The following is an 11558-nucleotide window of genomic DNA, read 5'->3' on the forward strand; positions in this document are numbered from 1 at the left end:
CAAATTCAGTTTGAAAGTAAGCAGAATAATTAAACATACTGTATGGAAGCAAGTTTATAACAAAGGAAGCACTAGAATTCGGATGTAATCCATTGCTGTTTCATCTAGAAAATGTAAAAGCAGAGAGGGTATGGCTTTGTAGTGGTGTTTTTCCTCCCCGTAGATGACTTGAGCGTCTTTTGAATGTGTGTTCAGACACCCAGGTCCAGTGGGGGAGACCATGCCCACATTCTTCGGGTCCCTTTCAAGGTCCATCTGTGGCGAGTTTTCAGACGCCTGGCCTCTGATGCAAAATCCCGTGTGTGGCGACGACATCTCTCTTTGTGATTCTTATCCTGGACTCACTGGAGAAGATACTCATTCTCTCAATCCAGAAAACGAAAGCTCTTCCTCCTTGGATTCCAACAGTAGTCAGGATTTGGTTGGTGGAGCTGTTCCAATTCATTCTGAAAACTGTACAGAAGCTACTGGTCCCTCTAGACGTAACCACTCACTGACGGAGCCAGTGCTGACTCAGGATACACTGACCGCCAGAAGCCAGCTGTGTCAGGAGAATGGTGACATTGTCAGCCTGACCACGCCGACGTCCCTCCAGGTAAGTCAGGGACTACCTTCAAGAAGGACACAGCACTGACTCATGGCAGACCCAGGGGACTGGAACTCCTCTCATCAGAGAATGTGGGAGGACCTGATGAGAAGGTTTTTTCCATCGTTCATAACTTCTTTTTCTTATATGTATGGAGAATATATTGTAAATTAAATTTCAAGAGTCTTTTTTTTCCCACCGTAACTAACAGGTACTCTGAAGTTTATAATGAGCAGCTGTTTTCTTTTACTCTTTGTAAATCCAAGTATTAGCACAGCACCCCCTAGCCTCGTTGCTGATTGAGAGAGAGAGTCACAAGAACATCTTGTAAACAGTTCCTCACCTTCGTTTTCCACCCAATGATGGTTTCTGCCCGATACTTGCATGCACTTCATTCACCATCAAGCTAATGGCAGTTTAGATCTCCCAAAGTTTAGATCTCTTTTCCCTCTCTGTTCCTGTTGTTTTCAAAACTGACCAGTGTTGTTAGAAATTGATTGTTGGTTGTGATCCAGGTCCACATACTGCAGAAGTACCTTCTGGAAAGAAGGGCTTAAAATCAGGTTTGCAAGGAGATGGTGGCTACAGGGAGCTGGGGCTTTCAAGCAAACTACAAGGCCAGAGGCAGAGAAGCATCAGGGAAGCCTGGGCACCAACCCTGCTTTCCCCTTCCTGTGAGGATGTGGCTGGTCCTGAATTTGACCTAATGTCTACAAGCATCTCCCTAATATAAGAACATATACGTTGGAATACATTCTTTGGGGGGAAAATGACCAGCCTTTAGTATAAAAGGGCCGAGTCACAGCAAGAGTGAGAGCTTCCAGGTGCCACAAGGTCCTGGGGAGGCGCTCTGGCCCGTGCTGCGTCTGCTCTCCAGAGGGGCCTCGATTTCCCATGAGGTCCTGTATCCTGGTCTCATGATGTCAGATGCAGTGTGAAGTCGAGGTGTGAATGGAGAAGTACGCCCTTCAAGAATAGCGCGTAGGTTATAGGTGGATCGAAATCTGCAATACTTTTTCTCCGAACTGCAAAATTTAGAAAATTTACAGGGAATGCTATGCAGAAAGCATTTGTTGGCTTTGGAGAAAAACAATTTCGTTTTTCTCAAAATAAAAGAAATAAAAGAAATGAAGACGATATAAGGGAAGACAAGCAAACAACTAAGGCATTTGAAATGTAAAACACAGGGGTGCCTGGGTGGCTTCTTCGGAAAAGCGTCTGCCTTCGGCTCAGATCATGATCTCAGGGTCCTGGAATCCAGCCCCAAGTCAGCAGGGAGTCTGCTCCTCCCTCTGCTTCTGCCTGTCCCCCCACTCATGTTTGTTCTCTCTCTCTCTTTCCCCCAAATAAATAAATAAATAAATAAATAAAATCTTTAATAAAATATAATGTAAAATACATACCTCTGTAGTGAAGAATGAGTCTTTACTGACCTTGTTCTTTTGAGCCATCCCGTAATTTTTAAACTTCCATGATAAGACTAAGAAAAGATAAGAGTTAGCTGAGTTGTGTGTAGTTGTCAAGAACATACCATGGCCCACAAGCCTTGAGGGCCGAGTGCCGCGTGCCGCTGCCTGGAGGAGGAGGTAACGGGCCCTGAGAACAGTGAAAGAGGCAGAGAACAGGATGCAGAGAGCTCCTGTCCCTTCAGCAGCTGACCCCAACTTCCCAGTCAGATGCCTTGCCAAGTACTCTAAAACACAAGTCTTGGGAGACTCTTAAAATTCAATCTGAGACACTGTTTCATTACAAAATGCGGAAGTTTCTTTGATACCAAGTCAATTGGTTTTGATCAGAAACTTGTCCTGCCTACACAAATGTTAGAGTAGCTGGAATTGACTACCTACAGCTTTGCAGAGTACCATCAGCAAGTAGGATTACCCCTCATCTTAATTGTGTAGCTCATGCCCAGGTTCGTGATGTAAATTCTACGACTAAGGAATGAAACATCTCAATGCCAAGTCATATCAGAACCAATTCATTTTCTACCTTTTTCTGTTTGTGTTGTTGGTGAGGTGGGCATGGGAGGAAGCATCATTATTACAGCTGTATGAATGTAAAATCATTTAGTGTAGAAGATTGCTATATGTTTCAGCATTAACTTCTTGTCAAAGACAGTTGTCAAGGTAATCATGATCTACATAAAGATACTTTCAACTCAGGTTATGAAAAGAAAGTTATAATTACATGTAAAATGAATGAGAAAATGTTACATTCAAGTTACACAATGTAATGTATTAGTGAAAGGTTTAATAACTTTCTAAGATGTGTTGTCTTACAATTATTAGGTAATTTGGTAAATATAAATGAGGCATTCTGAATTCAGGAAAGGAATTTTTAAAAAAATGAATCATTTCAGTTTCCCCCTATAGTTAAAAACAACAAATAATATCATGAGCCTATTTTGAGATAATCTTATCCAGGTTCTGAAAAGCACTGTGTCTTTGGTTGCCTTTACTGAATGTGTGATATTTAGTGAGGGAACCTTCATCTTTGAAAGCAAGTAGGAGAGATACAATTGTACATCTTTGGGAGATTGATTCTCTTATTTGTTTCAAGGGTTGGCCAAGTAGGTAGCTCAACAGTTCTATTTTTTTTTCAAAATGTTAAATTCCAAAAGGCAATTCAGACTTCCTCTTAACAGGTTGCTTCTCCAATGTAGGAAACATACTTCTCACAAATAATTTGCTTTCAGCAGCTTGGTATTATGAACCAAAGGACTTTCGGCTCCTTGAGTTTGTGTTCAGTTAGCTTGGTCTGTGTGCTCATTCATAATTCAGGAAAGCACAACACTTCTGTTTGAGAAATGCATAAGGGCAGCTTGAGCCATTATAGTGCCCCCCCCTTTAGTGATTTATTTCTACTTATTTTCAAAGGAACTTGAAAATCCTACCTAGTCATTCACTCATATTTTCAGTTTTTTAACCTTAATTCCTGCCTTCTATCCAACTTTATTGAGATAACACTCGACATTTGCCATTGTGTGAGCTAAGGTGTGCAGTGTGATGATCTGGTACACATCTATATTGCAAAATGCACAATGGCACTTTTGTCTTACGGGGTCATATTGCTAATGAACGAGGCGTTTGTTTCCAGAAACTGTATTTTTACACTGTAGTTTTCTTGTGGGTGGTTTAAGACCACCCAGAATCTGATGATGATAGTTATGGTACAGGATAAAAGAGGTGTGAGAATCTTGTTTAGTCTGAATGACTCAGTTCTAATCAAATTTCCCCTATACACACCTCCCCCAGAAAGCAAGAGAACTAAGATATTTGGGACATCATTCACTAAGGTACTTGGGAGAATGAGACCAGTCTGTTTACTTACAGAAAAGGTTCTTTTTGGTGATGTTTTTAGCCATCATTGGAAATGTCAACATGAAATAGTAGAAAGAATGGTAGGAAAGATATTAGATGACCTGGGTTCTAGTTGCTCAGTCTTTTAAAATCTGTTTCTTTCCATGTTGGCAAAATGAGTGCCATTTTTCTCCCACAGTAGTGTTAATGTGGTAATTATGGTCATACCAACTGATCAACATATTTGATGAAACTATTTTAGATTACTGAGAGTTCTTTCAGAAGCTTCTATTTCTAGACTCTCTTCTTCTACCTAGGGAAAAAAATCTTTTCCTGTAAACTTATCAGATATGTCACCGATGTCAGATTAGTGGTAAATAAGTGAATGAAAGATTACTGCTGAAAATGAAGGTTTTAGTTACTCACAGTAATGTGCCTTTGGCTGATGTTTTCAGAAGTCAGGTCGCTGCCCTTCTGTGATAAGGGACAGATTGAAGGACACCACTTCGCTGAGGATATTTGCCCTAGGGAGAGTGTGAACCTTCCAGGAAGATCATTAGAAGGGAAATCATTTCTAAACCATCTCTAAACTTTCTCCAGTGGGTTAGCAGAAGTTTTAAATACAAAGAATGAGAGTGTCACTATTCACTAATCATCTTTGTCCTTTCAAAGAAGGGACCAAAAGGATCCTAACAGCTTTACCTAGAAATGCTTCAAAAGAGTGCAACATAGAAACAAGCTTTAAGTGTTTGAATGGGGTCAAAAATGAGCAAAAGAACCATTCGTTAATACATTTTTCCCCCCCTCTGGGTCACACATTATTGTCTCTGCAGTGTCATTTGCAAATACTGAGTGATAGTGAGTTGTTATAAAATCTTTACTTTATTCTCGGAGTACATATGTACCTGGATATGTACCTCATCATTAATGATGTTTGAAGTTATTCAAGTCATGTGTGCTACTAGTGAAAGTTATTTACAATAATTTTTAACAACGATAGCCCAGCAGCTTTCATGTGTAAGGTTTTGTTTTTCAAGCTCTCCTTTCTGTTGCTATTTTAGGAAGCTTAAAGGACTTGCTTCTTTCTACAGTAGAAGAATATGGATGGAACCCAGTGTGCACTCACCCCTCCGCTTAGGCTTACGGACTGAGCCCAGTCTGGACCCTGCATGGCTTCTGGGGGAAAAAATAAATCTGAACCAAACTGATGGCATTTTAAGCCTTTCAACCAGTTGCTTCTGAGCCAGACCAGCTGTAAGCTGAAACCTCAAGGAATAACAAGAAAAGACTCCAGGCACTCACGATACTCTGCATTTTTCCTAAACAAGAAGCTTCTATGCCACAAAGCGTAACTTCAAAGGCTGATGGCTCGAGTTCGCAGCCTACGAGATTATGAGCATATAACAAGAAACAGAAATGCACTCGTGCTTATTTTCATGGTGAATGTGGTTTTACCAAACTGAAGACCCAGAGTATAAGTTTTCATTTACACTTTCTTTCCAGAAATAATTTCATGTAGCCGATTAGCTTACTAAAAGTCAGTGTCCAAGCAGCTACTTTAGTTTTTTCTGTAGAGTGGTTCAAAAACGAGTGTTTTTGTATTTGGTGAAGCTCACTTTTTCATCATCTGATTAGCTCAGGCAATTAGAATTGACTTGATGCTGACTGCCTCAGTCAGGGCTTTGTTAGCTGAAGTTAACATCGAGGAACTAGGAGTAAGAGGATAGCAAGTCTTTTCCAGAATCGACACTTGTAACCTTAGTCACTGACTCGTGAACCCCTGCTGAAGCTAGTAGGGAGAGGGGCCCGAGCTGGGGGAGTGGTGGTGAAAGAGCCCCCCACCCCACCACCCTGCATTAAAAACCACTTAGCACCCGCATCCTAGAGACTTGTATACAATGATTAACGTATTTCTGTGAAAATCAGTTGACCTGGAAGCATTTGCTACTTCGGTCCCTGTGACTGAGCTTAGAAGATCCAGAATTCCTCTCTTAGAGAAGAGTGATGATTTATAAAGATAATGCTTTCTTTTCCTCCACCTCCCCCTCACCTCCTGCCATCTGACGACCACCCCCCCTGTTCTCTCTACCTGTGAGTTTGTTTTGTCTTTGCTTTCATGCATCGTATCTTATACTAAGGGCTTCAGAAAGTACCACCTGTCTGGTTCCCCTCCTACTGAAATGCAACACGGGAGTCATCCTAGGAGACACTACATACTAGAAGGAGAAGAAAACGCCCAATTTGTAGGTGGCCTGTAGGTGAACAGCTCATCACTGCCTTTATGGGGTCTGACCAAGTGGCGCTCCCATGGTGCCCACTTCCTTAGCACAGTTCTCTCCTACCCTAGCCAGTGATGCTGGATTTAAGCGGGGTGTCGGGTGTCCCATCCTATATTTACGCACTAGAACTTTCTCTACAGCTAAGACAGACACGAACCCAGTTTAGTCAAGAACACGGGGATGGCTCATTTGTTCTTAATCTTGGTGTCCTGGAGAGGACTACCGGAGTAGGATTTATCTTTTTCCTCCTTGAACTTCCATGATCAGCTCTGGCCTTTGTCTTTTAACTGATTACTATTAGCTCTGTCACATTTGCACTTAAAAAGAAATCAAACATGACCTTGTTGGAGTCACTAAAAAACTTGGTTTCACAATCCCTCCCCCCACTGCCACCCAGATCAGTGCCTTTTACCTAACATTAAACTGAACGTGGAAAAATTCTGTCTTTCTTAGGCCATTTTTCTCTTCTCATTTATTACACTATGCTTTTCTCTCTCTGTAAGACATGAGGCAAATCTAATGAGCCCCCTTCCTCATGGTGGGACCAGTTTCTCTCCCCTATTGTCAGTCTTAGGCTCTGACATGTGTGGATTAGCTTGCTGGGCTCAGTTCTCCTCGGGACCTCAGTTACCTGAACCAAAATAAGAAATTAGTGTAATCTCAGGGTGACCCACAATCTTTTCTGTCTGTCCCGTGCCCTCTTTTCTTTTCCTTTCTTAGCGTTAACCAATGGTTTTTCAACTTGGATAACTTGCCAGCTCTTATGAGAGCTGCCTTTAGGAAAATATTTAGGATTTGACCACAAGATGTCTATGAAAACGCACACTAGAGTTTCCTCAAGTGGCTTCACTGTAATTCACATATGTGTATGCCATTGTTTGCAATCTGATCGTTTTGTTTTGACAGAGGGATGATCAAAGTCAGTCAGGGTTGTGCTCCTTCTGGTGGCCTAAATATATTTTCCACATGTAGAAACTCTCTTCAACTTCAAAGACATATACTTGCCGGAGAAAGCTAGATGGACGGGCATGAGACTGTGGCCCCAAACCCTAAAACAGCACTTCGGATCAGTAAGGAAATACTTCGGGTTGAAAGTCGATTTCATCTGATACTGCCCTGGAAAAATCCCAGGCTGTTTTATCAAGATGAAGACGTTTTACCACCGCCTACTGCAGAAACATCCAATAATGTTAGATTCTATACTCTGTATAAACCCTTGAGAGGGAAAGCCCAATCTGCATTTTCCAGGGTTGAGTGCTCTACAACGCTTACAGGAACTTGGCTGCTAAGGTACAGGCACCAGGAAATCATCAGGTCTAGGAGTGAGAATCGGTGTGACTTCGAAAGTTGCAGAAACCCACCAACAAGAATGAGACAAGGATTTGGTGAATGACCATGGAAAGACATGGGTTTTCTCATTTTGTGTATATGGAATATATTTTTCAAATATAGATTTTTCTACTTTAGATAACATGTTAATGTTGCTATTACCTAGTTAAGCTCTATTGTCCGTGCTAGTTTAAAAAAAAAAAAAAATTGAAAAGAAAAGGACAAGAGTCCATCCTTGCTTGCAGGTCGCCAGCTCGAATCGATTTAGAGTTCATCGTTACTATTTTGCATACTGGAATTTATAAATTTGTAAATTTTCTTTTTCTTATACAAATAGTTTTGTAATACCCTTTTTTATATGTGAATAAAATTGTTATCTGGTATTCGTATTGACATGTCCAGTACAGAAATGATTGGTGATGGGAATACTGACTCGTCTTCCTCCCTGGCTCTCCAGGTGGGGACCTTGCTAAGTTCTGGTCCTTCCGGTTGAACCCTTCCGGCCCTTCAAATGTCACGAGGGGGATTTGAAATCCTTTGCAGTTAGCTGGTTCTATTTCTCAGGCCTGTCAAGCTACTGAAGAATGCTCTGAGTTCATTGAGAAGCTTTGGCATCAAGATTTTATTATCATCTCTTCTTTTTCCTCCTTCATTTTATGACGTAAAGAGGGAAAGAACGAAAGGTAGGGAGGTTTGATGTTCATTCTCTCCAGAGGTCAGTAGGTGTTCTGCAGAGGATTGGACTGACTCCCACAGAGCAACACGGGTCCCTGGAAGAGTTTCTTCTTTCCTTCCCACCTTTTGACCTTCCTTCCCTCCAGTAAAGCTTTTAAAGCTATTATTCGATTTTGAGAGAGGACTTTAAACTTCCTGGAAAAAAAAACGGAGTTATTTTAAAGTGCACCGTATTCGCTCAGTCAGTCTGTGGTGTTAAATGACACTATGAATTCCCTGAAGGGAGAACATCAGATTCTTTCCTCCTTCCACACCACTCACACCCCAGCTCCTTGGCTCAAGTATACTTGTCCCATGTGTGTGCAGTCTGGCTGGGCTTGTGGGTACCATCCTCTCTGAAAAAAGTAACTTAGAGCTTGCAAGATTCTAACAGGGGGGCTAAAGTACCCTATAATCACATAAACAACTTATTTTCATTATTACCACTCTTCTGAAAGTCTCTTTGCAGTTGACTACTTGTCATTCTCTATTTGTCTATTTGTCTCTTTTTAACCTGAGGAGGTACTGTCTGATTTTCTTAAAAAGTATTTGACACCCCACGAGCTATGTACCTGCAGCTTAAATTTATCATTCAGTCATCTTGAAACTAAGCAAAAGCCTGAGAATTTCCAAAACCTTCTATAATGTCTAAGAAATTTCAGTATGACCCGGTATGTGATTCTAGTCACGTAATTAGAATCAAGTCAGCAATGCGCAGTAACGGCGGTTAGGTCACATTTCTGCCAGAGGAAGGTCACAGGGTTTCTCCTGTAGAGATCAAGCAGATCAGGGTCCCGTCTGTCCATAAACCAGCAGTGGCTCTGGAATTAGTGTGATTTATGGCTGCTTTCAAATTAGCCTCTCCAGAAGACTTGAATTTTAAAAACCATTTTCTCTGCAACCGTGGGTGGTCTTGTGAAGCAGGTTTCAGTTATTAGTCCATAAAGACAGGATTTTGTCTTTTTATCTTAATTGCTAATGGCATTAACTAGTTCTACTGAAGATAGAAATAGCTGTGTTCTGTCAGTTTTGTTTGGTGTTGAACTGAGCCAGCCGAACTCTGCAGAGGGAGTTTCCTTACCTGGGTTGACTGTTTACAGTCAACAGAAGATCTACTGAACAGTCCACTGGCAATCCTTTTACCGCAGGTTAGGGAGGCAGGCTCCTCTCAGCTGGGCACGTATCACTGACTCAGTGTGATCAGATACGAATTATTTCCCTTGAAGCTCAAAACACGAATTTAGTCCCTCTTGGAAGCCTCATTCTGAGAAGAGCATTTTCCTATGGCCATCCTCCCTCCCTCCCTTCCTTCTTTTTTCCACTCATCCATCCATCCATCCATCCATCTATCCATTCATTCACAATACACGTGTCCACAGTACTAGCATAGGGTATGTACTCGGTTGCAGATGCAATGCCAGGGTTAAAGCAAACAAGAAAATATGAGGGAGAGAACCCTTGCAAATATTTATAAAATAGGTCTTTGTTGGAAAGACACAGAGCGAATTCTTCAGAGGCGAGGAGGCGGGGGGAGCAGTGACATCCCGAGAAAGGTCGGAGCCACAGGGCAGCTGGGGGAGGTTCCAGGTAAGCCAGAAGGGAGTCTGCGTTCCCCCTCCAGGGATGGGTGGAAGGACCTGGCACGTGGAGAAAGCCCGCTTGCTCTGGGAGAAGTGTGGTGTGCTGGGAGGGTGGGGAGCAAGGGGGAAGCTGCTGAGGCCTGAGAGCCAGCTTGCAGGGGCCTGGTGATCTCCCCCCTGGGCCCTCTTGAACTTGACTCTGTAGGGAATTTACTTCCCTTCCAACAAATGAGTGACATGGCATAAAACTTTGAAAATCTCTGGTCTTTCAGAAGCTTCGAAGTCATCAAACTAGGCAAGGCAGACCTCTTTCCAGACTCAGAATAACCCCAGTCATTGAGAAGACGTGGCCACAGGAATGGGGGGGTGGAAGGGCGGGGGTGGACAGTCAGTCCCTGGTTAGGAAATACTGAGCCTGAGATCTTTCTCCTGTCATTGAGGTCACCTTGCTCCTCCTGATTTTGAGGAGGATAGCGCTGAACATGGTATCTGTGCTCAGGACTTGGCTGAACCCCCTGCTAACATCAAATCAACACTCTGACCAAGTCCCCGAGAAGACATAAGTCAACCATGATGAATCTGTACCCGCTCATGCAGCCATGCCCTCCTAGAGCTTGAGGACAGCATCACCCACTGACCATGCATGGCCTTTCTGTCCCCAGCCTGTGGCTCAGACTCCTGTTCCTGCTTGACCCTGAGCTCCAGACACCCCTGTCATCACATCCGAGGGAACTTCTAGGGTGAAATGTGTTTGTCCACCCCGCCCCCACAGTTTCTCAGTCTTAGCCAGCCACCTTCACCTGGGAGCAAACATCTTGCCTGATCCCTTTTTTCTCAGCTCCTTGCCCTTGTCTTAGAGATGCTGCTGCTTCACCTTTTGTTCCTTGCATGGCTGAGCAGCCTCCCCCAGGAAATCCAGAAGGAGGTTGGCCTCTAGGTTTGGGTGGCCGCCACTCCTGGAGGCCTGTGCCTGTCGTTTTTCCCGCTTCTTTACCTTATGTCACTTCCACAAGGTGCCACAGTGTCCGTGCCTATGGCCCGTCTGCTCCCCAGCACACGGCGCACCTGCTGGGACACAAACCTGCAGGCCACATCTCTTTGGATAGTTCGACCACAAGTCTACTGGGAGTTCAACAAAGGGGCCAGCTCGAGATGGAGCCCAAGCACATATTTGAGAGAGGAGCCACGCAAAGAACCCCAAATCCTCCTCGAATCCTGTTCTCAGCATTAAGGGAGTTCACCCATATGTTCTTTCGGGGGCCCAGATCAAACAGGCAACAGCCGTTGCCATCATATGATGAAGAGTTGGCATCTTTCCATAGAATGAGGTGTTCATGTAAATGTCGCTAGAGCCTAGCCTGGATCTCAGGAGGCAGCAGGATGTACAGTGTTTTCCAAATGCAAGATTAAGGCAGTATAGTGCTAATGTGGGTGGGGGGAGGGGCAAGTCAGGTTTAGCACTTGTAAAAAGAAAGTTTCTCCTCTTTCAGTCATTGTTTTCTTCTTTCCCTCATGTTCCTTAACCAAGACCTAAAATCTTGATTTCTAGTTTTCCAGCAAATGTGGAGGCTGCCTCTCCCATTGTCCGACAGCCCCTGGCTGTATGCACAGAGCAGCACACAAAATGAAATGAGGAGAGGCAGCCCAGAGTTGTGTTCAAGTCCTGTCTGACTATAGAATGTCTTCCCTGGAGGAATCTCCACAGTTAATATATCTGCCCAGGGAATCCCTAAGGCTGGCCATCAAACCTGAGGACAAGGCACCTCTGCAG

General features: G+C 43.3%; 1 protein-coding gene across 2 annotated transcripts in view; it reads left to right on the forward strand.

Annotated features, from left to right (window-relative positions):
* TNFRSF19 (TNF receptor superfamily member 19) overlaps window positions 1-7882 on the forward strand; it is a 91069-nt gene extending 83187 nt beyond the window's left edge. For both annotated transcript variants that reach the window (XM_044249418.1, XM_044249419.1), the window contains exons 9-10: window positions 196-595; window positions 4947-7882. In XM_044249418.1, coding sequence (XP_044105353.1) covers window positions 196-595; window positions 4947-4955 — 409 coding nt within the window. In that variant the 3' untranslated portion in view covers window positions 4956-7882. The remainder of the gene's footprint in view (window positions 1-195; window positions 596-4946) is intronic.
* Window positions 7883-11558: the final 3676 nt, after the last annotated feature.

Source organism: Neovison vison, chromosome 5, assembly GCF_020171115.1.
Source record: "Neovison vison isolate M4711 chromosome 5, ASM_NN_V1, whole genome shotgun sequence".
Lineage (NCBI taxonomy): Eukaryota > Metazoa > Chordata > Mammalia > Carnivora > Mustelidae > Neogale > Neogale vison.